This window comes from Eleutherodactylus coqui, chromosome 1 (genome assembly GCF_035609145.1).
Source record: "Eleutherodactylus coqui strain aEleCoq1 chromosome 1, aEleCoq1.hap1, whole genome shotgun sequence".
NCBI classification, from domain to species: Eukaryota; Metazoa; Chordata; class Amphibia; order Anura; family Eleutherodactylidae; genus Eleutherodactylus; species Eleutherodactylus coqui.
This window is the reverse complement of record NC_089837.1, coordinates 439,860,655-439,888,421: the sequence shown is the minus strand read 5'-3', so window position 1 is coordinate 439,888,421 and position 27,767 is coordinate 439,860,655. Positions and strand designations below refer to the sequence as shown.

Here is a 27,767-nt window from a genome sequence, read left to right as displayed (position 1 = left end):
CCCTGCACACATCCATCCATCCATCCATCGATCTCTCCCACTCCACACACCCCCCCTTCCCCCGGGACTTCTGTCAGCCGGTCCGTGCACATACACACACATCACTGCACCCCCCCCCTTCCCCTGCACACATCCATCCATCCATCCATCCATCGATCTTTCCCACTCCACACACCCCCCCTTCCCCCGGGACTTCTGACAGCCGGTCCGTGCACACCACACACACATCACTGCACCCCCCCCCCCCCCCCCCGTGCACACATCCATCCATCCATCTCTCCAACATTTCTCCCCTTCTCCCCTACTCCCCTTCTCCCCTTTCACATACTTTTAAAGTCCCGACGGTGTCTTCTTGGCTCTTGTCACTCACTCCGCTCTGGTATATGAAACCAGGAAGTGAGTGTACTGCGCATGCGCCGACCGGCGGCGCGCGTCCCCTACGATGATGAGGTAAAGAGCGCGGTCCCGGCAGAAGAAAGAAGGACTGCGCATGCGCGGAAGGGAAGAGGAGCGTTCCAGCGCCGACGAGAGCTGCTGCCGGCCCGACAAGAAATGCAGAAGATTTCTTGTCGTAACCTGGGACGACCGAGGGTCAACACAGGGGGGGGCACCCCTAAAGGTAAGTCCAAAACTTCTGTTTGCTTCATTTTCCATGCACAATGTATATTACAAAGTGCATGGAAATGGGCAAACAGAAGTAATGAGATATGATGTTTCTGGCCGGACAACCCCTTTAACTATTTTTTCTCATGCATTTTGTGCACATGCAAAAAATAGGACTCTAGTTACCTGCGTATTTGCTCACCAAAGGGCCCTAAAGAAGTCTATAGGAGTTGTGCAAATGCGCACGCAATACCCAACAAGATGCGCAATATGCTGCACCAATACTCTAAGAGCAGAACACAGCAGAACTTCATTAGGGTTTACAGCTATTTAAATCAGGGCAGGGAGTGTCCCCCGCCTATTCTAACATGCTGTGCCTGCGCAGATATGTACATTAAAGTACGCAGGCATGTGCCAAACAAGCCTCATTCACTGCGCCAATACGTTGTGCTGAAGCTAGCATATTTGCGTATACACTCGTCTGAAGGAGCCCTATGACACAGAGAGACCAGCTGGAAGTAAGTCCTGTGCATTGGAGTCAGAGAGCTTTAAAAACACAGCTGAGAGAGGGAAAACGTTGAAAAGGGGTTCCGATTGTGCAGCGGTGTTACCCACTTCATTTAGCAATCCAGCACTGTGCACAGAGAGAGTTGGCAAGTGCTTGTGGTAGAGGGGAAACTTCTACCGGAGAGTCGGAAACACCACCTGCTATGTTGGTCTGCTGTTGTGTAAAGGACTTTTCTGCAGTTATTAGTAAGGCACGTTTCAAGCAATGTATTGTCAAAGTTATTCTGTGTCTGCACCCGATTAGTACCCCGCCACTCATGCAACAAGTGGTCTGTGGTGGTCGCAAGAGAAAGTGAGACTGCCTCCAAGCCCATAACCCTTACGCCGGACCCTAGCAGACCCGTTGGTCGACTGGAGACCTGAGTGAAACACCTTCTAGTCATATTCCCTGTTGAAACTGTGCATCCCTTGCTGATGGTACCGCTTTACAGTGACAACCAGTACTGTATGGACAAGGAAAATATGTTCAGGCAAAATTCGGTTTGTACCAAATGTAATTTGCTAGAGTCACCTGTGCAGTCTAATTGTACAGGTGAGATAGGCTGACCACATAATGCGTAAGGGGGTTCCCGATTTCCTCCCAAAGACCTATGTCAGGGGGCAGGGAAGAAGGATCATGCATGTTAGATTTCAACATGTCTGATCCTTAGTTCCCAAGGGAGATAAGTCGCCTCCAGAGGAGTCTGACAGCAGCTTATTCCCCACTCCTCATTGCACACATGGCCAATCAAGCGCACTTGTGTATGGCGGTTCGGGAGCAATAGCTGTTGGACAAACATCCTTTCACCCGTAGCTATCTGTGGTGTATAATACACCATAGCCCCAATGGCTGCCGGCAGTTATCTGAGGTGTATAGTACACCATGGCCCCAATGGCTGCCTGCAGTTTCATAAAACTTAGGCAAAGGCTACATGAAGACTTTGTAGAACTGTCGACTCATTTTGAATATCTGGCCAAAGTCCAAAGGAAGACATTGAGTTGTATGCAATCTTGTGGACTGCAGCTGTCACTTAATAGTTAAAATGAATCAATAGCACTGCAAAAAGTCTCTGTATCGCCCTAGTCCTTTAAAAAAGACAGTAATAACCTGGAGCCAACCGTGCCCCTGTGCCAGGACCGAGGAGCAGCAAAGCCAAGCTGAGTTACTGAGTCTCCACAAAGTCTGCACCACTAATAGCACCACAGGCGGCCATTGGTCACTACAAGAGTATTAAGAACTTGAAGCAGCTGTATAATAAACGTGTATAGACCAAGTAACAGTACAGGATCCAGATCTTAAAACTATGGTTATCCTTGTATTTATAGAACTAGGAGGAATAATAGCCTTTACTAAGTTGTCTTCTTACAAAGTTGTAAGACTACATATATGTTCCACTAATATCAACCAAATAATTCTGCACCCAGCGATAAATCCTTTAACTACTGTAGCCAGATTTGATATAAAGGAGCTTAGTGACAACCTACACTGAATGGCCAATATATTATAGAGCCCCGAGCCCTTTCATGATTGGGGCTTCCCTGTATGGAGATTATCCGTGTGACCTCGGAGTGCAGTATAAAATCTAGTGACAAGTTTCCCATGGATCTGGTTCATGAAGCCAATGATTTTCAATGGTTTCCTTCACATTTGCGATGTTGTGAGGGAAAAAAATCGCGGCGTGTCCTTTCTTTCTGTAATGTGCGATTTTTTAAAATTTTTTTATCTCCTGTCTCCCTATTTTCCTGTTTATCCCATTGCAAAGCACGAATTTGCGGTTTTCATCCTATTTACTTTTGCGCAAAAAATTGTGAGCGGCAGTGATATTTTAGTGAGAAAAAGCAGCGCCGATGCTCAAAAATCAGAGGAATAAAGTCACAATTTTGCCATGATTTTCTCACTGCGATATCGTGATCGTCAGTGTGAAGGAGCCCTTAGATTGAGAAAATCCAATCTGAGCAAATTCCAACGAGGTCTGCTAATCAGTGCTAGACCAGCCAGGCCAGGATATCACTGCCAACCTTGTGGGGGTTTCATGTGCTGCACTTTGGAGAGAATATCAAAAATGGTGTGATCGAGGAAAGGGGATCCTATGGATGGAAACAACTCGTCAACATAGGCACCAGAAGAGGATGTCGGATTGTTCCTATGAACAGACGGTGCACAGTCCAGAGCAGCCGAATACAAAAGTGGTGCTCCAACTGTGTCTGAGCACACAACTCATTGTACCTTAGCACAGAGGGGATATAACAGCAGAGGACCAGTTCCAATCCCATTGATGTCTTACAGAAACAGTAAGACGAGACTCCAGGGGGCAAAAGAGCACAAATTGGATCACTGAGCAGCGGGAAAACGTCACCTGGTCAGATGAATTCAGATTTCTGTTGTACTATGCTGATGGGAGGTCAGAATTTTCCACAAGCAGCATGAACCGATGACCCCTTCCTGTCAGCTGGTCAGAACATGTCAGCACCTCCATCTAATGTACAACTACAAGAAGCTTCCTGTCCATATGGGCCGATATTCCTGCAGAACGATTTCATCACCAAGTGGAATCTATGCCACAACAACTTACTGCAGGTCTGAAGGCCAAAAGATTTCCAACATGCTACTAGCCGGGGGTCTCTAATAAAGTGTCCATTCAGTGTATATCAGAGATGTGATGGCAGCTGTATTCAGTTGTCAAACAGTTTATGGATAGTTGTTTTAGTAATGTTAAAAACCTTGAATATTTGTGTAACACATACAGATGATATGTGCTATGTTATGTCAATATGGTAGCGTATGGAACCAGATAAGCAGCAAGCTTGATGGCATTACTAGTCCACCAGAACAAGGACGTTCTTTCCTGTAAGACCTCGGTCACACAAGCGTGGTTTTAGCCCACTAGTAGCAACGCAAAAAAAAAAATATCGCATAACGCTCAGGAGAAAATAGCGCAAATAGACAATTTCCAACAATTAAGTCTTCCGCTTAATTAGCAGTGAAATTGCCCGTTCACACGATCGGGTGCTGCGTGGTGCGTGTTATCCAGCTCCCATAGGAGTCTATGGAAACTCCTGTGCTTAGCGCACCAAAGATAGGTCCGGTCCCGTCTTTTCTCGCAGCACGGACCTTATTTTTGTTAGATGCAAGTTTTTTTCGTATTTAAAATTCCTTTATTTGATCGATTATATAGGAAACCATTGGTTCATTCTTTTCACGCGCTAAAACCAGGCTTTTGTGAATGAGGCCTAATGTGAACTCTACATGATAACAGAGCCAGCACCGTGAAGGCTCCCATATACATCATACATTATCGGTGGATTCGGTTGACTCCCTAATATGTACGGGAAAGTCTCAACTTTCCCCTGATAGATGATGTCAGGGGAAGGAAGGATCGGAACACTGAATTTGAATTCAATCCCTGATCTTTTTATTCCCTGGGAGATTAGCCAGCATCAGAGCTGTTTGGTTGTGGCTCACCTTCCCAAACACTTGAACGTTCAGCCAGGTTGAACATTGAGGTGTATGGGAAGTGTACGAGAAGAAGCTGTGACCAAGGCGAGCTAAATCTCGCGTTTTCTCGCCCATTCACATGGCCAGGTGCGGCGTTTAGACGTCATAGCCCGGGATTTCTTCGGCTGGGAGAAATCTTCTAAAATCCTTTTAGTGGCTCAATAGAACCAGCTGACATAGTTTAGCATTGCTAGCCACTTTGCCGGCAGCTCCCATAGAAGTCTATGGGAGTCACCGGCTGATCGCGGCCGAAAGATAAGGCAAACACATCGCATCGCTGCACAAGTGAGTTTCACATCACATACCTGAAAAATCCAGTGCTTATAATGGTAAAAATCGCATTACATTGGATCCGCATGCCACATTTTTTGAAATAGGAAATAATGGGCGATATCACCCAAAAAGTCTGTTTCAGAGCATCACTGCGAGAGAAAAATAGCGCATACTGTAGAAATACACCCATTGCAAATAATTGGTTCTAGTTACAGTCGTGCATCTCGCAACACACAAAACTTGCTCTATAAACTCACCCGTGTAAATACAGCATTATGGGTACTTGACTGTCCTCACTTCCCGCCTACATCTGGCATAGACAGGTATGATGGGGTACCATATCGTGCAGGCCTGTGTTGGGAGAGGGGCTGGGGAATGGAATCTGAGGGTCATCTAGTGGTGCCGTGGGCTAACACAACCAACGCTATTTTTTGTCCAGCTGTTATTTTTTGTTATTTCATCTTTTCCGGAAACTCCTATGTAATCCGAAAATGTTGGTAAGTTTATCCCAGACCCCCATGCCGATAGATATGCAGTTACATAAGTATTTCGTTAGCTAGAGCAAAAATGTGCAATGTTTCTAAAGATTTCTTTTTGCCTTTTATCTCCTTCCAGGTGCTGAATCTTGTGCAGTCCTATGTAACGCTGCGGGTGCCGCTGTACGTGTCTTATGTCTTCCACTCACCTGTGGGAGTTGGCGGGTGGCAGCACTTTGATCTGCACTCTGAGCTTCGTCTAACATTTGTGTACGATACTGCCATCTTGTGGAAGGACGGGATAGGGAGCCCTCCAGAGGCTGAATTACAAGGTAGAAATGGCGTTGTCTTCGTATCGTTCTCAGTTTTGTTCTTTCCTGCCTGACTTAAAATCTGATCTTCAAAAAGTACCCCCAGACATCAAGTGGCGTACAGAACTACATGCCGCGGTCCTTCCCGTAGGAAACAGAATCGTAGGGATGGGGTTAAATAGCCCTTAGGTCCCCTTGCATGCAGAATAGGCAGAGAATGGAACCTATTGATTTCAATGGGCTCATTCACATGCACTTATTTCCCTGCGCATCTCAGCCATGCAAAAAAACTGCAGCATGCTCTGTTCTCCTGCCTATTTGAGCACCAAAAGTCCCCCTAGAAGTCAATGGGGATGCACAAATGTGCGCACAATACACTAAGAGCTGCATGAAACACTGCGTAATAGCGCAGGAAATAGAACACATCTGGAACTCATTAGACTAATTAGCCATTTTAATTGGTGCATCTTTGTTTGCCGCATGCAAATGAACATGCCTTGTGGGCGCAAAAGATACAGTGAAATACGCCAATGCGTGTGCATAGTTCACACATAGTCTATGTTATAAAAAACTGCTGTGTGTGTTACTCTCACGCATTGTCCCGGACAAGAATACGACATACAATGTCTGTGTGGATCGGACAACACATTGATGGGTGGCCGTGCGCCGTCCGATGTCAGTTGTACCACTTGTAATGCAGCTGTGTGAATTTGGCCTTAGAGATGTTGTTGACAACAGTGACATCTGCTGGCTAAAAGAGGTTACTATTGCTAAACTATTTACTAATAGTCTTCTAGAATCCAAGTGATCATTTGTTATATCATCAGCGGGTGCTAAAAGAAGTGTAACAGTTGCAGACTTTGGTAACTAAGAAGACCCCTTTTCTACCACACTGAATGGCCACTTTACTAAAGACAGTTAGTTAGTAGAGCGTTGTCCCTCCTTTTACCTTCAGAAGTGCAGCAATTCGTTATGGTATCCATCCACAGATATCAGAGGACTCGGGGTGTGCCAAGAAAACATTCCCCGCACCATTACTCCACCTCCGCTAGCTTGAACTGTTGTCACCTGACAGGAAGGGGTCATCAGTTCATGCTGCTTGTGCCAAATTCTGACCTTTCATCAGCATGGTGTAACAGAAATCTGGATGCATCTGACCAGGAGATGTTTCTTTGCTGCTCAGTGATACAGTTTTTGCTCTTTTGCCTGCTGGAGTCTTGTCTTTCTTTTTCTCCTAGACAGCAATAGCGCTAGAGCTGGTCGTCTGCTGTTATATCCAGCCGTGCTAAGGAGTGACATGTTTTGCATTTGGACACATTAGTTGGAGCATCTGCATTTGCAATTCGTTTGATTGTGCACCATCTGTTCAAGACAGTTCTTGACATCCTCCTCTGACCCCTTTCGTCAGCGAGTTATTTACACCCAAAAGATCCCCTTTGCTGGATGTTTTTCCTCAGTCACACCATTCTCAGTATACTCTATACACTGTTGTACTTCTTGTGCACAAGGTTAGCAGTGAAATCCTGGTCTGGCTCGTCTAGCACCAATGACCAGGCCTCTTTGGAAGTTGGTCAGATCACTGGATTTTCCCATTCTAATTCACACTGAAACTGATCCACAGAGAACTTATCACTTGTATGACATATTAGATCATTACTGAGTACAGCGGTCAGTGACAATACTGCTTATCATTACATTATTATATTAATCATTGTATATATATATATTATTAGCAGTTATGTATTATATCCTTTTTTTTCCTTGTAGGCTCCCTATACCCGACCAGCATGCGTATAAATGAAGAAGGTCGCTTGGTTGTCAACTTTAAAACAGAAGCTCGATTCTATGGTCTCTTTGTTATGTCACATCCTGGTAAGAATAATAATGATTACATCGGTTAGATAGCAAAGAGTTAATGAATGATAATGGAAGAATATCTGTCACCACACAGATCCTTTCATTTTACAGCATCTCTACAAAGTAAATGCCCTCGCTGCACTGGTGCGTGAGATGGCATGTTGTATCAACATTGGCATGTCTGAGCTTTCTCGGCCAATCAGTAATGCCCATGGCACATAGCCACATTGCACACAATTTGTAGACTCTTTGATCTGACTGTTCCGTGGGTGATTAGTGGGTACAAGTGCACTTGACTTTCTTTGTAAGAGTCCAGAAATTACAGTGTCTGATTACTGATCCAACTTAAAGCTGAATTATGTAAAGGGGATAAAGTTGTAGCAGGAGGATAAGTGTTCATTAAAGCTGGAAATGCTGTTTATATGCCCTGGTGTCTAGTGGGGAGGGAGAGGTAGATTATGTTTAATGGCATCCACTTTGGAGGGAAAAATATTATATTCCTTAGTGTCCAGTGGGAAGGGAGTGGTAATTTACATTCCCTGTCATCCAGTTTTGAGAAGGGAGGAGATTGTATGATTTGGCATCGAGTGGGGAGGGAGGTATAGATTATATTCCCTGATGTCCAGTGGAAAGGGTGAAGTAGATTATATTACCTGACATCCAGTGTTGATGAGGAGAGAAATTATATGATCTGGCATCCAATGGGAAAGCATGTATAGATTATATTCCCTGGTGTCCAATGGAAAGGAGAGATAGATTATATTGCCTGGCATCCAGTGTTGAGGAGGAGGGAGATCATATAATCTGGCATCTAGTGGGAAGGGAGGTGCTTTATAGATTTTATTCATTCGTTCCCAATGGAAAGGGAGAGAAAGATTACATTTCCTGACATCCATTGGTGAGAGGGAGATTAAATGATTTTGTGTTGAGTAGAAAGGGAGTTTTATATTCCCTGGTGCCCAGTGGGAAGGGAGAGGTACAGATGTAGCAGTTGTTAACACGACTGGCACTTTGTGATATCCCGATTTACAGCATTGTGGGACATGGTAATTAATTTATCCTAATATGTGAACCCTTTGCAATCCAATTTTGGATTCAGGGTTTCCTAGGGAGCTTTCTCTTTCTGCCATTATACAATGGCGCTATCTGCTGGTTAAAGCCACTACTGTGGTATGGGACATGTTGGAGAGGCCCCCGGCAACAGAGCGGCCAGTAATCTACAGTAAGAATACCCTGCCGGACGTCTTCCGACATCGGAGCTGTACAATTGTGTTTCTATAATCTTTATTGGTTGCATTTTTTTCAAAACAAACTATAACCAGTTAACACATACAATAATAAGGAAATAGGGTTATAGCATTCCAATAGACATGCCATTTGTAACATGAATTAGGCCAGTCTCACATCTGCATTGGAATCTCCAGTCGGGGGTTCCCTAACAGATGCAGCTGAAAATACCTGAAGGAAAAGTGCTGCATGCGGTGCTGTTTCTTTCATCCAAAAGCCGAGCTGCAGGGCAGAAAGCGGGCGGACGCCATTATAGTGCTGTTCGGTTCCATCCAGAGACGGAGCCATTCGCCGACAGGGATTCCCCTTTCCTGCTCCCCGAATGGAGCTGGAAAGCGGAATCCCCAGCGCAGATGTGAAGGCACTTTTAGGTATGTTATGGGGTGGAAGTAACATCTATTGGTCTAAAGAAATGAGTGAAAGGGAAAGTTAGGTGAATAACTAGACCAGGTAAAGCAAAGAGAAAAGTTATAAACATAGCTCCTACGGATCATCAATTATCTGATAAAAACATAGGACTCTACATTTTTGACCCGATTCTCTTTCCCATTCTTTCAGGGGAATGTTTTTTGTATATTGGCACAATTGTGTAATAATGCATATATAGGCTTTAATTCTTCAGTTCCTTTAGAAAATATCCAAAATATATTTAGGATCCCCAGGAGAAGTAGGGTTTATGTGTATGTAGGAAATGTTGTATTGACAAGTATTTCTATTTGTCTCCGTGAATTAGGTGATACTGAGTTTTGGGTTGCTCAAATGGAACAAGAGATTCCTCCATAGATAGATGAGTGTAGAGATACCTTGAAATGTTCAGATATGGGATGGCATATTGAAGCAAGTTTAGTGTCATGTATTCTTTTGGGAGACCGCTTTGTAGTTTGGACGAGTTATGGAATTTTTTTCATACTTTTAGTGATGTTTGTGTCAGCAGAGAAAAGGCAAATGCCACAAAGGGACTATAGGTTAAGACTTGATCGAGATAGAAGAGGCTAATTGATGTTCAATGGGGAGCCGATGTTTCTGGTTTTTGGATCCCAAGGCTATTTGCTATATCTATAGGGTTTGTGAGTTTTCTTTGGCCAATTAGATACGTGATTTTAAAAGTTGGGTTTTAAGGTGAGATGCCAGTAGCTTTCCAGATTTATTACTTTGCGACTAGTATTGGGCTTTAATCTTTTTTAATCTCCTCTCATAATTTGTAGTAAGTTTGAAGTTCATGTCTATATTGAAAGCTCTTCTGCCTATTGAGACGTCTGTTTCTGTTTGGTTTGCATTTCGAGAGCCTTTAGTTAATCAAGTACGTTTTTTAGGGGTTTGGTCCTTTTTTTTCTAATAAAGGAGCCCATTATACATGCTTTATGGGCATTCCATAAGACATGGGGGTTCACATTGGGGGATGTATTATGAGTAAAGTAATATTTAAAATCTCTCTTCAAATTGTTTTTATCTTCCACATGTGACAACAAAGTCATTACTACATCAGATGTATGTTGATGGTTGGTTATATTGTTCAGCTAAAGTCAATGAGATTGCACCATGGTTGGAAAAAGTGATCCTTTGGAATGGCGATTCTTGAGAAAGCAGTAGTAAATTTCTGTCTGATATAAACATATTGATTCTTGAGTAACTATTATGGACATTCGAGTGGAAGGAGTAATCCCTCTCACAGCTGTGCATTGCTCGCCAGATGTTGAAAAGTTCTTCCTTCCACCATATGTCACATTATAATTGGGCTTGGTTACACAAGTTGGAGGTGGTATCAATGTTGTCTGATGCATTGACATTACTGCAAATCAGTATTAGTCTTATTAATATGCTGAAAGGCTGCGTAAGATTTTATATATGAAACTTCTTTGTTTTTTATTGGGGGCATACAGTCCTTCACAAGCTTCCAAGTGGGAAAGAAGAATCTAGCAGCTCATCTGGAGCTGAGTACCATATGTGGGGGGAAAAGTTCTCCAGTTTATCTGAATTTTGAGTGATTCATGAAGTTTCACCAGCAGGGCAGATTTAAAATCAACTTGTTTGCAAGACCTCATGGTGTGACATTCCTCCGGAGGGTTCACTGTTTTTTTCCAGGAACTCTATTAGGCAAGGTGATGTCCAAATTCCATTGTTGCAGTAGAAAGATTCCTTCATCCAACGATTTGATGACAGAAGTAGTGTTGTTGTGGGTTGTCAGTAGATGCACAGGGATCCCCCCATTTATACACAATTTTATTGTTTCCAAGCCTTGCGTCAAGGTTGCTTCAGACTTTATTTAGAAGCCTCTCACGTTCCGATTCCATGTAATAGTGTGGGTCTATTATATCGATTGATGTGCGATGATGTGAATTTAGCGATTTTGGTTTCCATATGGGTAATTCTTTTTTTTACTTCAGCGATTGCCAAGTTAAGGGGTTGAATAAGTTGGGTAAAGTTAGATTGTAGGGAAATGTGTAAGACTTTCAGCATCACTTTTGAGGCGGTATCGGTCACTGATGTGTCATTGTCAAAAACATCTGTCATGGTGGGTCATATAGCTTTAGAAGAGGTTTGGTCACTCACCCCTGAATCAGTATGTTCCCTTGAAGAGCTCATATTTTGACTTTGTTACACTGAGGTTGACCAAGTAAGAAGAGGCCCCATCCTCCATGTGGTCGGGGAGTTGATGATGATGATCAAGCTGTTTAGGGAACTCTCACCTTCAGGTTTGCGAGATTTAACTGATAGTTCTTGCTAACCAATGGTTCAGAACTGGATCTTCACTCCGTCTACTCAGATTTTGCACGCTCAGGCAGGCACTTGGCTGGTTCAGGCACAGCGGAGCTTCAACGTGAGCTTCTGGCCGTGCCATCTTGGTTCCGCATCAGGGACTGAGAAAAGTAAAAATTGATCAACTCCTTGGATTTAGCCAATAGTCATTTCCCCTCCACGGCATCCTGGATAGCTGGGCAGAAGGTGAGGTCTGTTCTGCTGTGGAATTAGTTCTTAGGAGTCACTTTATAGCCCTGGCGATTCAGGAGCTCTACAGTCAGGCAGCCATTTACTTCGGCACCCAAGCTATGCCACCCTAAGGGAGGTAGATTGTGAAATTTGGCCTTCATTGCTGAGAGAGAGGTCAGTTATAATCACTGGCATCTAGTGGGGTTGGGTTAGAGTAAAACAATTGAGAACAATAACAGCTGTGATTTCATCAGATATTATGGGAAAATACTTTTTTACTTCTTTTTTAGCTCTAGTTGAGTGCTTACTACATCATGCTGTCAAATTAGGTTGTAACCTGATCAGAGCCTAGGAAATCACTACTCCGTTTCTAGTTATGATACTTGTTAACCTGCATTTCAATTTTTCACTAACTCGCCACAATTCTTTTTGAATCCAGCAACATCACTAACCTCCATGATCATGTCAGCCGATCATCCGGAGCTAACCTTCACCTTGAATCTTGTGCGGAATGAGCCCAGTTATAACCAGCCCATCCAGCAATGGAGTTTTGTCTCTGACTTTGCTGTAAGTGGCCGTAACTACTCTATGGACAGTTGTATATGTTGTACTACGATGTAGAACATGATGTCATCTAGTTAGATCACTGACCATTTCTTCCACAGGTCCGGGACTACTCTGGCACTTACACAGTTAAACTCATTCCCTGTACCACTGCTCCGTACCAGGAATACAGTATACCCGCTGTGTGTAACCCTCGGGAGCCCATCAATTTTAATGTTGATATCCGATTCCAACAGGTAAGAAGAAAAGAAAAAGTATCTCTATCATTGTATCTGTTGGTGTACAGATTATAAGGTGGTCATTTCCGTTGATCTACAGGTCAGTGACCCAGTGGCTACAGAGTTTAGTTTAAACACCCAAATGCTGCTTCTATCTAAGAAATCCCTATGGCTGTCTGATGGATCGATGGGATTCGGACAAGAGAGTGACATAGCATTCTCTGAAGGTAAAGTCATTGTTAATGGTTGTATCACACTGATGATCCCCCGAAGAGCGTATCATTAGAATTAAAGGGAACCTGTCACCTTCCTACAGCACCATAAACTGAGTTAGGATGCTGTTTGGCAAGGTGACAGAAAGCCTGGTGATGTATTTAATATTTTCTGGGTCCCGTGGTGCCCACTACTGAAGTCCATGTGCCAACGTAAATCGGACTCTCTTCAGAGTTCTGTGTGCACACTCTCCCATAGACATGTATAGTTGAACGCACGCATGAGACTCTGAAAAGAGTCAGATTTTCAGCCGGTGCATGGAGTTCAGCGGCAAGCACCACGGGAACCAGGAAACTGGTGAGTATAGAAAATACAGCCTAACAGCACCATAAGTAAGGGTGTTTTTACAGATGCCCAACAGCTCGTCACAGCGATAATCGTTCCTATTCTTTTACACAGGAATGAGCATCGCTTGTTGAGCTGTCTGAATGGAGGCGGAGTGCAGCGGGGATCGTTCTGACCCACTCGCCTCCATTCACAGTAAGGTGTCCATAAGGCTAACCATGTATGTAGAAGAAAATCTATATTTTACTATATAAAATGTACTCTTTATTCTCCCATCACACAGAGACAGCAACATTTCGGCCGTAAGGCCTTTCTCAAGCTTAGGCCTTTCTTTAGCCTCTACATGCCAGGATTTTCTTCTACATTACGTGGACTTCTGTGGAGTTTGGACTCTTATCTGGCTCTTGCATTTGGTGGCCCTACCCAGATTGGATTTTTCTGGTGCTACTGACACACTTGTTATTTTGCATAAGGCTAACCATGTGAGTGACTGTGTTTCCTGCAGGTGACATTGTCTATGGCCGAGTGATGGTTGATCCAGTGCAGAACCTGGGAAACTCTTTTTACTGCAGCATTGAGAAAGTTTTCCTCTGCACTGGGGCAGACGGCTATGTACCCAAATATAATCCATCTGATAATGAATATGGCTGCCTTGCCGACTCTACATCTCTCCTGTACCAGTTTAAGATATTGGTGAGTTTTATATATGATTATCTCATCTTGTCTATTAACCCCTTCCAGATGGTGTCACATAAATATATGTCAATCGGTCATAAATAGAGTTGAGCGAACGTACTCTTCCGAGCTTGATGCTTTTTGTCCCTTCCCTACTGCGCACGCCAATGACAATTTTTTGGCTGGCTGGCCAGAGGAGAGAGAGAGACAGAGAGAGTACGAACGAAAAAAAAAAATAATAAAAAAAATCGGCACCCGGCGGGTCCCATACAAAAATGCTCAAGTCTCCCATTGTAGTCAATGGGGTTCGTTACTCGAATAGAGCTCTCGAATTTTACGAAAAGCTCGACTCGGATAACGAGGACCCGAGCATTTGGGTGCTCACTCATCTCTAGTCATTAACAGTGTATACAATGCACTCAGTAATGGAGTCCACTCCATAACCGTCAGCTATCAGCTGTTCTTGACAGCTGACAACCACTGGCAACTGCCATGAACTGAGTTAGACCCGATCACACTAGTTAACTATTTGGATGATGCATTTTGGGCCACAGGATTCATTAATGGGATATCGATGGACACCCATGGCAGCCTAGTGGAGGCTTCCAGGGCTGCAACGTATGGATGCCTACTAAGCCCTTCCTGTCTTAATATGTTGCCTATTAAACTCTGTTGCCAGGCTTAATAAACAACATTGAAAGATCAAGTGATCGCAGGTTCAAGTCCCCCATGGGGCTAAAAAAATGTACAAAAAGTCTTAAAACCATGAAAAAATATTAAAAGTTAAAAATAAAACCACTTTTCTGATATGTCACATAAAATTTAAACAACGTAAAAAATCTCTTTTTTCATATCACCATGTTCGTAAAAGTCCAAACTATTAAAATATCTCACTAGTTATCCCGCATGGTGAACACTGTAATAAAACATATAGAATGCCAGAATTTAGTTTTTATTGGTTACCCTGATTGCCAAAAAGCTCAATAAAAATGATCAAAAAGATCTATGTACCCTAAAATGGTGCTAATAAAAACTACAGCTCCACATACTTGAGATACATGTATTGTATTGCTGTATTACTGTATGTGGCAGTGAAATAACCGGGCTTCTCGGGCACCAGGGTCTGGATGCAACTGCAGACTCCATATAGTTGCACCCTGACACTATTCACATCGACATTTGTACTTTATTGAATTTTCTTCTTGCTTTCATGGTTTTTGTCATAACTGCCACATCACATCTTGTTACTTTGTCTTCATGCAGGATAAAGCACAGCCAGAAACTCAGGCTAGTAAATTTGGCAGCATCTTGTTTAATGCCAAGCTGGCCGCGGATGATCCGGAGGCATTACCTCTAGTCAGACAGCCTGGCTCAGATGGATTTAAAGTCGACTCGACTCCTCTGTTCCAGGTGAGTGATCCCTGACATTAATTACCAAGTCAATCCTTTGTTATCTCAAATTGTTGTTTCCTGTTATTTTCTGGTGGAAGGTTTTACACCAGTCATTCTGTCTTATCTTTTTCACAAAATGTCACATAATTCTGCTTCCCTTATGCAAAACCAATAGCTTATTTTCCCTGTCTGACCCGGACTAATAGCTTTGTACTGTACCTTTTTATCAGCCTCATCTATTACCCTTTCCATAAAGCAGCCATTAAGAGTCATCAATCGTGAACGGCACACTAAAAAGTTTCTAGACACGTCACGTGTCCTTAAAGGAACACTAGGCCTTGAAATACATTATACAATATAAGTGAACGAGAGGTAATCTTGCCCCCACTGTTGCCTCTCTGCAGGATTTTGTTCCTGTAAGGACTCCTTCACACTGGCGATCGCGATATCGCTGTGAGAAAATCTGGACTTTTTTCCCTTGTTTTTTGAATGCTTTTTTGTGCAATTTTGCCACAATTTTTTAGCACAAAAGTCAATAGGCCTTTTTAATGTTAAAAATGCATCGCACGATAATCACAAGTTTGTGCTTCCATAGGAAAACATGGGAGATGCAGAAAGGTAGGGCATGCCAAGACTTTTATTTCTCGCAACATCGCTTGAGTGAAAACATCGCAAATGTGAAGGAAACCATTGAAAATCATTGGTTTCATAACTCTGCACTTTCACTCACTGTCGTATCGCGCAAAAATCGCGTGATTTTATCGCCAGTGTGAAGGCATCCTAATAAATAGTCTTGTATTGTAGATTAGAAGGGTTAATTTTCTGCTGATCTATTCCATTTTGGCTGGTGAGCAGCTGAAGGGTTAGTGTAAACAAGGGCATAGACCAACAGTCTTTGTGTCCTACTACAAACAAGGGAAGGGGGAAGCTCCTGCTGCAGCTAGTTGCCTCAGGCTTCCTCTACGTGGTGCTGAGCACTGCCTGTGATCGGCTAAGCGCTGTGACCAATCACAGGCAGCGCTCAGCTATCATTCAATGAATGGCTGAGCGCTGCCCGTGATTGGCTGAGTGCTCAGCCAATCAGACACAGCCCTTTCAGCAGGCAGGAATTTTAAATCCCCGTCTGCTGAAAGAGCTTCAGAGCAGTGCAGGGGAACCAAGTGGCTAGACGCTCAAAGCCCCAACAGCACTGGAGAGGTGAGTATATATATATATATATTTTTTTTAAAGCCCTTCCCTGAAAATCACTGCAGGGGTTGTTGGCAGCCCATTGCTTTCAATGGGGCCGCCAGCAGCAGCGAGGCCCCATTGAAAGCAATGGGAGAACATCAAGATCCCGTGCCAAAGCTGTGACAGCTGTGGCAGGGGATTCTTTACTCCCCGCGGGGAGTGCCATCATTACTGAACACCGTGACAGTGCTGTCACAGTGTTCAGTAATGAGGGGACTCCCCACAGTGAATATTTACATGCAACACGGACCTATGGTGCACACATGTCCTATCTTTTGCAGGTGTGCGCATTTGCACGCCTGTAAAACATGGATATGTGAACACATCATAAGAAACCAATGGTTCTAATAGACGTGCGGTTTTGTGCGCACGTATGTGCGCATATAAACACGCTTGTCTGAAAAAGGCCTTAGATGGGACACTGCCATACACATTAGACAGTCAGCTGGTCCAGGTTAAGTTGGCGGGTTCAGGCAACATTATTGTATGTGGTCACAGTAGTTCTCTAGTACTATTGACTCTAGTCCAAGAAGCAATTGCATTATGTATATTTTATATATGTAGGTCAACACAGTAGTTATTTTTGCTACATCTCGTCTGAAACTGAAAGTAAACCCTCTTGCAACAATTACAGGAACCAATTTTCAATTTTCTGGTTCGTTAAAGGGGTTAACCAAGCAAAAACTGGTAGCTGGCAGTCTGACCGCTTAGACATCATGAAAACAGCTCACTCGCTGTTTGACTTCCTTGGGAGAAGGGAGCAGGACTCAAGGAGATAACTGAGTGCCTCACTTCCCTCTTACCATAGACAGTGAATGGAGCGGTGGTCACACGGGCACATTTTGCTGCTCTATTGACTAGGGGAACTTCATTCCTGTAATCCCCGGGTGTCCCAACAGTTGGACCTCCAGTGATACATATAAAGTATTTACCTGTGTATAGATAATGTGATTTTGGTGGGATAACCTCCTTAAGATTCACAAGGAATTTAGTTTCTGGAAAGCTTATACAAAGTCATTTGTCAAGTATTTCTCTACAGTTTGCAGCAACCATTGTCCTGAAACTATCCTGCATATCTTTTGTAGGTTTCTACAGGTCGAGAATGGTATATCCATGCAATCTATACGGTGAGGTCCAAAGAAAACGCCAACAGAGGCATCGGAAAGAGAAGCTTAGAATACCAATACCATTCTATATTGAGCCCCGGCACTTCCAGAGATTTCTCGAGGAGTCGTAAAAAGAGAGACATCACTGAAGTCTCAGCAGTTTCTCGGGAAATTGGCATTGAGAACAACAGAGGAACCAACATCCAGCATATAATTTTAGAACGTAGCAACAAAAAGACAGTTCCTCAGAACGATATTACTCCAGATGGGATAATACCCAGAGAGCTGAATAATAAGGAAAGTGATATTAACGTGGTCTTCATTGTGGTCATCGTGGCCGCCATATTGTTGTTCATAGTTTGTTTGATAGCAATTATTTTATTCATGCTAAAGCGTAAACAAAAATCTAAAAAGAAGGAAGAAGGGAGAGAGTCGGGAAGCAGCGAACCCATGATGCCTCCTCGTGGATACAGTCCAGACAGCACAGAGGTTTGACATCGTGAATCCGTGAGCCAAGTCATATAGAAGTGCCTCAAAAATAGCAAATTCTCGAACTGTATTAACTCTTTCCAGAAGACGCATGCATACTCTGTGCCCTACTGTCCGTCTGCTCTTAAATACCTCAAGTATGTGTAAAGTGTTGGAAGGACCGCAAGGGGCACCAACGGGACCGCAACATCAAACCAATGTTTGTACAAGTGGGATTCCTGACAACCTGAACTCATGCACAAAACATGAAGAGGCGCTAAAAAAACTGTAAAGGAGGATTATCCTCTTGTGTTTCTTTTATATTATTTAAAAATGGAAATATGCAAAGGTGCTGACGGCTCATCCCTTCATTCAGGGAGAGCTTTATCTAATATTGTCCACTAGAGGTTCGATGATCCTACTCTACATGTCCGTTTTATAATGTTTTTATCTAAAGACTTTTTACAATTATCATTGTGAAGATTGCTATAAAGTATGGTTCTTTTCACTTATAGTTTGGGACATGGAAACAGATGACATGGTCACGTTACCGCAGAAAGGAGAACGTCCTTCCAAGTGTATTCATCTATTTTTTATTATTTCATGGTAACCAAAGATTCCTCTGAGGTTAAGGGGGTTAGTCTAGGAGAATATGGGTTACCCAGTCCATGACGTTTTAGTATAAGGGCATCATAGAGCGTTACATTATAAGAAGATGTTAGAAAAGGATGACTTTATTGCACTGAATGCCATCATGCTGGTCATGGGAGGTTCTACTTGTCTACTGGCTAGTGAGAAACACATTATAGCAGTCCTTCTCCCACATGTTAATAGTAGGATCTTGTTATTATCCAAGCTACTTGTATATCTACTAAATGAAAAAAAGAAAAATTCCCTTTTAAAGGAGTTCTCCACTTTGGACAATCCCTAATTATTAAAAGGGTGCATTGACAATAAACGAATCAAGTGATCATCCGTAATTTGTGTTCAGTTTCACAACAGCGCCACCACAGGGGAAACTAGGCATTAAACAATGCCCATACAAATTAGTGGGTTGCGTGTGTTAAGGTGCTTTTAGACGGAACGACAAAAAAAAAAGTTCAAACAAGCGAAAGTGAACGATAATCATTGGGTCTAAACGCAAGCCAACGACTGAATGACAAAAGCTTCTCGCTCGTCATTAATTTTATGCAGGCGTAAAAGTCATTGTTGGTTCGTTCTCTTCTCGTTCAGTTAAAGCGCTGTCCAGTCTTTCCCATTCACTTATACAGCAAATGTGAAACACATAATGACACCAAACAATTCTCGTTAAATGAGTCAACGATGAATCTGCCTGCCTAAACAGGCTGCCCAAGCGAATGAGCCAGCGGTGACGTCACGAGAATCATTCAGTCTAAATGGAGTTTAATACAGGACAGGTCATCCAGAGTGAGGAACACTCCTTGTAACTTCTCTCTACTGTGGCTAAGAAACGAGCATGATGAACAGAGACCCTATCCTCAGAATAGGTCAGGAGTAGGTGATCATCGGGGATCCACCGCTCAGGATCCCTGCTGATCAGCTGATTCTCAGCACTGCGGAGATTAGTATTTAGCCTCCCTTGATAACTCCTTTGAGAAGTAGCTATTATTAGCTACAAAATGAGGTTGCAACTTTTTGGGAAGTCATTGGCTGCCCGTGATTGGTTGCAATCTCATAACAACTGACATACCAGAGTGTAGCATTGTATTTATTAGCTCTTTTATGTAAGGTAAACCATATTTAGGCATAGTAACCCTAGGAATGAACGTTTTTTTCTAAAAACCAAGTGACTTATGAAATGTAGATTTTCTTTAGCATTTTTTTATAGTTTTTTTTTTTGTTTTTTTTTAAATAACAGTTTCTGCTGCTTGGCAAAAATACCAGTAGTGTAAGGTCACACCATAGCGGATATTTGTCCTAGGTGCTGTAGAAGTCTTGTCGTCACCACTCGCATAATACGAGGTTCTCTAGAACTACTGATTGTCACAGGTAAATAAATAGTAAATATTATGGGGGCCTATGGCAGAATTATATGTCGGGAACAAGTAATTGTGACAATCAGGGAGAATGTTAGAAGGGTTTTCAAGGGAAATACTATTGATGACCCATCCCCAAGATGGGTCATCTATAGTTGATCCGCTGGGGTCCGTCGCACAGGACCCCAGCCCATCAGCTGATAGGATGCGGATGTCAACGCCGCAACACATAGAGGTATGTAATGGAAGCTGTTACGACCCCCGTGTAGTGGCCGGCGCTTCTAATGGCAGGTGCAGCTCCCATTGATTTTAATGAGACCACAGCCTGCAGGTACAAGTGCTGGCCGCTACACAGGGGTCGGAGCAGCATCTTCCGTTCCATACCCATGTGTAGCGGCACTGAAACCCACACCTGATGGGTCCCAAGTGGTGGACCCCAGCCGATCAATTACTGATGACATGTCCTGAGGATAGGTCATCAGTAGTATTTCCCTGGCAAACCCCTTTAAGGGTATGGTTATAATGAATAGCATGTTATTATATTTTCCCATTGTGCACAGTCTATATAAAGTCCATATTATTAAGAATATTTTGTAGGATTTCATTGCCCCATACATTTTGATATATGCAAATTTCATTCTTCACTTTCCTTGCTCTTAGATCCTAAAGACGTACATGTTCCCCGTTCATTCATCTTGATTGGAATGTGTCTTTGTCAGACTGAGCTGTTTAGGGTCAACCATAATTCCAGATTTTTCAGTTTGACTTTCTTTCTATTTATATATTAACCAAAACTACTGGCCATTGTAGATATATTATATAGTTGTTCTAATTGTACTAACTTTAGTCTTTTTTTGCACCATATATGTGTTGTACATAATTAGTCTGCACCATATTCATCCTTGAGAAACCTACCACTATAAACACTATGTAGTAAACGTACAGACAGGAGCCCTATGGAGTGAATCTGCACAAAAAGTGTTTTATCATCTTTCTTATAGTTTGACATTTAGTGGCCACTCATATAGTTAAAGAGAAGATCATTTTGCACTTTATGTATAATATAATCTACATAAAGAGTTGAATAAGTAAAAATATTATAATATTTATCTTGCACTGATCCTGATTTACAGCCTGCATTATAGTTCAATGCTGCATTCAAAATTCTACTGATTATTACTGGAAACCATCTACATGTTTGTCATTTCCGTGTTTCCCCAATAATAGGCCTTACCCCAATGGGAAAAAAAACAGCAATACTCACCTGGCCCGCAGCGTCTGGCTCCCTTGAGCTGGGCTTAGCATTGACACAGCATCATTGGATCACGACCACCGCTGGCTCAGCCAATCAGAGCCAGCACTTTGAATGACCTCACTGAATGGCTGTGATTGGTTCATCGAGCAGGGGCTCTGATTAGCTGAACAAAGGTGCTCGTGATCCAATCACTGCACTCGATTGCTGGAGGTGGGGTATTCAAAGCCCCGTCACCAGAAAGAGAGTGTTGTGTCAATGCTGAGGACACAGCAGCCTGCCGCAGTGCTGGAGACCAGTGCGAGGGAGCTAGATGCTGCAGGCCATATTCCCCCCGAAAATAAGACACTGTGCCTCTTTTGGAGCAAAAATTAATATAAGACAGTGTCTAATTTTCAGGAAACATGGTAGATGCATCCGAACAGTTCAGCTGGGTATATAGTCCTTTTACACAGGCCAAGTGTTCCTCCGAACTCTCATTTACCTGACAAGCAGGTCTCATAAAGGGACCAACAATCAGTTGCCAAATGATTTTTGGTCGGCTGATCGGGTCATTTATGTCAGCATAGAAATGCTTGCTGCTCGACTGCACATCTTAACGGGTGAAGATAGTTTTACACAAGACAACTATTATCTGAATAGTAGCTCAAACAGTCATTAAAGTGTATGAGTGACTGCTGTTTGTGTGCTTTTACATGGAGCGATTGTTCACTTATTCAATGTACACAGGCCAAAGTATTGTTCAGTGACCAGTTAGGGGACACGAGGTTCTTTGCTGGGTGTGTATTTGAAATTTCGACACTCCCCGATAGCAAACTCATTGGTTGCTGACTCCACTGAACGCACATAACTATGGGCAATCGGCCTTCAAGTGATTACTCGCACGGAAGGTGAAATATTCAAGACAAAAACAGTGGGAGCCAATCAGTGTTTGGTGGGAGGCACATGCTGAAGAAGCTCACACCTCCCTCTAAAGCTATTGGCTAGTCATTGGAAGACAACAATCACCCATTTACACCAGATGATAATTAATCAACCAGCGACTATTTTTACATTCACTCCATCAAGTGGCTATTTGGACAATAGTTGCCCATTGTTAAGCCGCCACAAATGGGAAGTTGTATAGCTGATCAGCGACAGCTCTATGGGGCGAAATGATCGTATCAACGATCAGTCATCCCCACAGAGCAGATAATACGACCGTGTACATTGTTGATCAGTCGTTGTTACCGTGTTTCCGTGAAAACAAGACTCTGTCTTATATTAATTTTAGCCCCATAAGAGGCACTAGGTCTTATTTTCGGGGAATGTCTTATTTTACTTACCTAGCAGGCTCGGTCCAGGTCCCTCCCGCTGCAGTTCTGGCGCTTCCCGCAATCTTTAGCCCACCAATTCACAAATCCCGCCTCCACAACGCGATGGCTGTTGATTGGTTCTCCGACCGCAGCTTAGCCAGCCAATGCAGCGCTGGATGAACCAATGCGATGCCTGTGATTGGTTAATCCAGCGCTGCATTGAGTGGCTGAGCAGCGGTTGAGGAACCAATAACAGCCATTGCTTCCTAGAGACAAGATTTATGAATACCGTAACCAGAAAGTGATGTTGTGCGAGCTCCGAGGACTGCTGGAACTTTGCTGGCCCTGGAGAGCAGTAGAAGGGCCTGAACCGCACCTGCTAGGTAATGTATTCCTTTTTTTTAATATAGTGTAATTAGGGCTTATTTTCAGGGTAGGGCTTATACTTTAACCCTTCCCAAAAAATCTAGATAGGTCTTATTTTCGGGAAACACGGTAGCAGGGGCAGATTAGGTGCTCGTTCCAAAGGAGCATTATAACTGTTGTTTGGTTGTTAGTTTTTGTAAAAGATTAATCAGATTACTGTACAATGCCTTGTTTGAATATTATACTTCATAGAACCACCTGAGCAAGCTCTGTACAGATATGTCACCAAAAACAAGTGCTGAGGGGTTTCAGCTCTGAAGCCTGCGGAATTCTAATTGTAGCTCTGGAGTATAATAAAGGCTGTAAAAAAATATCAGTACAAGATCTAATATATGCATCTCAGCCTGAGGCGGTGCAGTTTGTAATCAAAACAACTCTGCCCTCGTCTATATATTATGTAACTACACTCTGTGCCTCACAATCACTCACCATCACCATAGCATCTACAGGGTGCACCATGGAAAAGTATCCTGACACCACACTCTTATGAAAGCTGTCTAAAAGAAAGTCTGTCTTTGTTGCCCATAGCAACCAATCACAGCACAGCTTGCATTTCTTTTATTGCTGAGGTAAAATGAAAGCTGTGCTATGATTGGTTGCTATGGGCAACAAAGACAGACTTTCTATTAGACAGTTTCATAAGATTGTAGAGCTGGGTCACGTTTCCATACAACAAACCTCACTGGAATGTTGTTGATCGGGAAATAGTTTAATTAGATGCACCAAGAATAAAGGGTAGGTTGCAGTCGCCATCTTGGGTCGGGTTTCTACTAGTAGGTAATATGATACATTTCTAAAGTTACTCAACTGTTTACGTAGAGGAATTCTATACGTAAACGGTAAAATCCTTCAAAGGTGGAAGGATCCAAACCGGATCCGAGAGAACCCAGTATTTGTTAGTTACTGTTGTCTATCTATACCCAGTTTCTGGGCCAATCATTCTGTATATTGGCAAATATTATCCCTGCGTTGTTTACTGACTGCATCATCTTCTTAATCCATCTTAAAAGTTTAACAATTCTCATTGGTGGTCATAGCAAAGACGATGATGACAAAATAATGTGTAACCTGGACCTGATCTCCCTGAGGTCTGCAATAAACATTGTGTTATTCTCATGCATCTGTGCCGCTTTGTGTCTTATTCACTTTATGAACATTGAAATAATTATCAGTTGTACAAGTTAGATCCTTGTGCGTGGCCAGAGGAAAGAACTTGAATTAGTAGGGAATCTTCAAGAAGTTGGGTCTGGCCTTAGAACAGTGTTCCCCAACTCCAGTCCTCAGGGACCCCAACAGGTCATGTTTTCAGGATTTCCTCAGTGTTCCACAGGTGATGTAATTATTGTCGGTGCCTCAGACAATGCCACAGGGGTTCTTGCTATAGGAGATCCCGAAAACATGACCTGGTGGTCCCTGAGGACTGGAATTGGGGACCCCTGTTCTAAGGCCAGGCTCTCACGGCGCGTCCGGCTTCCGAATGTGGAATCCCGCATGGGATCTGGCCCTGACCGCGATGGGTGACCCTGCATACCTGCTGTCTTCTTCGCCACCATCCTCGCGGACCTGTCTTCTTCCAGCTTCTCTGTACTGCGGATGGTCCACGCGGCTCGGCGACAGCCATGTGCAGTACAGATTTTTTTTTTCAAACTCCTGCTTTTCCTGCAGAACCCGCAGCCCGTCCACAATGACAATTGCACACAGGCCGCGGAGCAGATGGCTTTCATTGAGGTCAATGGAATCCGTCCGTGCTGGAATCGCAGGAAAATGCAACATGCTGCGATTTTTCGTCCGTGAGTCGAAGAATCAGTTTTGCATATTATGCTATGGTCGATTGCCCGCTCCGGATTCCGCAATTCAAATCCACCTGTTTTTTGGTCCGGACATTGAATGGGGCAAAATAAAATAGGGAAAATCCACAGCAAAATAATTCCTTTAATTAACCACTTCACGCCCCACGATGCCCATATATGTCATGGGAGTGATGGAGTTCTCACAAAATACCATACACATACAGTATATGGAGGATGCATGATCAGGAACTGAGCCAATGCCATCTGCTGCCAGGGCCAGCTATAACTGACAACTGGGTTCCTGCTTCAATCGCGAAGATCAGAGAGAACACCGATCCCCGTTGTTAAACCCTTACATGCAGTAATCAGTTTTGATTATAGATTGCGGCAAGACTTAACAGAGGGAGGGAGCTCCGTGTGAGTCATTATGGGACATCCGAAGGTGGAGAACTAGTAGGTTGCCATGTAAGGCTGCCTGTCCACGGGCGGGTTTGAATTGCATTCCCAGCGGCGATAATCCGGACGCGGGGAATGCAGTGAACGCTCTCCATAGCGTAGCCCCCCTGTCCACGAGCGGAGAATCATTGCGATTCTCCACTTGCGAGAGGCAAATCGCAGCATGCTGAACGCGAAGATCCGCCTGCAGGCTCCTGCTCCCAGGCGGCCACGGGATACTGCAACGCCCGTGGACAGGCAGCCTAAGCCAAACACCAGTCAATGGTCTCCAGGTCATCTATGTCTTCTAATGCAAATGTACAGAAGTAATGTAGTGTATTATCTAAGCGATCATAAGATCGCAGGTTCAAGTCCCTGACACGGACATAAAAAGAGGTAGAAGACAAAAATATTTTTAAAAAATCAACATAACAATAATAAACCTCCCTGTTTTGCACGCCTTCCCTTTTATTGTTTAGAAAAGTGAACTAAAAAACACATTTGGTATCACCGCATGCAGAATGACCTGTACAATAGAATTGAACATACCTTTTAACCCGCATATCAAACACTATATAAAAGCAAGTTCCTACACCGCTCAGTCAAAAGTGGAAAAACAAAAAAGTTCTAGGTCTTTGAATGCAGTGATGCCCAAAGCAAATTGTTTTCCAACAATTAAAATAATACAATTTTGGTATCGTTGCAATCACAACTGTCCACAAATTATATCATACACTGTAAGAAAAAAGGGCAGAATTGCTGTGTTCTTTTACCTTGCTCCCAAAAGATCGCAGATTCAAGTCCCTGACACGGACATAAAAAGAGGTAGGAGACAAAAATATTTTTAAAAAATCAACATACATCAAAAATGTCTAAAAGTTATATAACACATTATATGTCCCCCAAAATGGTGCCAAATAACTACATTTCACCATGAAACGAGCAGGCCCTTAAATGGCAATGTTGACAGAAAAATAAAGTTTTGAAAACCCGTGATTACGAGTTATCTCCAAAAATCATAAAATCCCCAAAAATCATCACGTCCTTACAGGGTAATAGAAAGATCTTAGATGTTCTGGGGCTGCTTTATAATCCAGAACATCTGAATCTGACGCCAACAAATAATCTTTGAATGCATTTTTAGTGGGTATTCTTATATCTTGTCCCCTGCCAGGCTGATGGGTGGAGATGGGCCCAGAGCTCTGTGCTAGCTGCTGATTGGCTGTTTTTATACACACTTTCAGCCACCTTCAGGAAGCAGCAGCTCGGTGGAGATGTGGAAAGGTTTCACAGAGGGAAGGAGTTCCCTGTGTGTCGCTGGGTTGTCATGGCAACAGGACGCCAGATACAGGTGTCCTGCTGCAGTGAATGGGGGGCTATCACAGCAGGGTGAACAGTACATTCGGACGGGAAACAGCGGCCATGAGCAGTGGAGCCGGGCTCCTGCTATTAGCGGGGGTGAACAGCGGAGCCGAGCTTGGGATTTCAGCGGGTGTGATTTGCCAGGTTGTCATGGCAGCAGGACGCCAGATACAGGTGTCCTATTTTGCCAGTGACTAAATTAATAGGGGGTGAGCAGTGGAGCTGGGCTGCTGCTATGTGAGGAGAAAACAGCATGGGTGAACACCGGGAGCCGGGCTGCTGCTATGAGTGGGGGTGAACAGCGGAGCGGCTCTCAGCGGGGGTGAATCACCGGGTTGTCATGGCAACAGGACACCAGATACAGGTGTCCTCCTTCGCCAGTGACTAAATCAATAGTGTACAACAAAAAAAAAACATTTATTTTTTTTAAAGCCCTCTTTTACTGTTTTTTTCCGCTATTTTCATGAAGCACATTAAACATTTCGGCTAAACCCCACATATGTGATATCACCGCTGGTCCCCTTCACGGAGGGATTTCTGCAGTGGCTCCCACGGCAGAGTAATGCAACATGTTGTATTTTAGTACGTTGTTAGACAACCCAGAAAAACGCTAATTTTTCCACAATCGCCAGCAGGGAGTTTTTGGTTATCCCTGCGTGATTCCCGTCGCGTTAAACCGTGGGCGTATCCCGCTCCGTCCTCAGGCAGAAGCCCACAGGCCTCATGCCCACGGCCGTGCCGGACTCCGCCAGTGGAATATCGCAGAAGAGTCCGACACGGCATCCCACAAGACCCCATACTCACCTCTCGGATAACATGACGCGTCGGCGGTGAGCAATGACACGACTGCCGGTGAGCAGTGAACCTAATAGCTCAGTGCCTAAAAGTGTGATTCTGCCACGGATTTATGCTGCAGGAAAGAAATTCTGTCCATGTTCTATTCTACCGCGTTATTCTGCGGCGCGGGGTCTCCATTAATATCGTATTAATGGAGACCTTACGGCGACCGTGTTATTCGCGGCATGTTCTAATTGCAGCAGAAAAACGCGCAGCCAGCCTCCATTGTAATCAATGAAAGCTCTCCGTCACGCATTACGAAGTATCGCATGATTATGCGTCACCGACCACCAGCGGCTGTATCATCGCCCCATCCAGCGTGTCATGTGATCCGAGAGGTGAGTATGGGGTCTTGTAGGATCCGCGTCGGACTCAACTGCGATAT

The 27,767-nt window shown here is 43.6% G+C and overlaps 1 protein-coding gene across 2 annotated transcripts in view; it reads left to right on the top strand.

The window, feature by feature from the left end:
• Positions 1 to 23,451, top strand: part of FREM2 (FRAS1 related extracellular matrix 2) — a 212,737-nt gene extending 189,286 nt beyond the window's left edge. For both annotated transcript variants that reach the window (XM_066582542.1, XM_066582533.1), the window contains 8 exons: positions 5,534 to 5,726; positions 7,473 to 7,577; positions 12,217 to 12,344; positions 12,443 to 12,577; positions 12,660 to 12,786; positions 13,623 to 13,810; positions 15,056 to 15,202; positions 17,500 to 23,451. In XM_066582542.1, coding sequence (XP_066438639.1) covers positions 5,534 to 5,726; positions 7,473 to 7,577; positions 12,217 to 12,344; positions 12,443 to 12,577; positions 12,660 to 12,786; positions 13,623 to 13,810; positions 15,056 to 15,202; positions 17,500 to 18,015 — 1,539 coding nt within the window. In that variant the 3' untranslated portion in view covers positions 18,016 to 23,451. The remainder of the gene's footprint in view (positions 1 to 5,533; positions 5,727 to 7,472; positions 7,578 to 12,216; positions 12,345 to 12,442; positions 12,578 to 12,659; positions 12,787 to 13,622; positions 13,811 to 15,055; positions 15,203 to 17,499) is intronic.
• Positions 23,452 to 27,767: the final 4,316 nt, after the last annotated feature.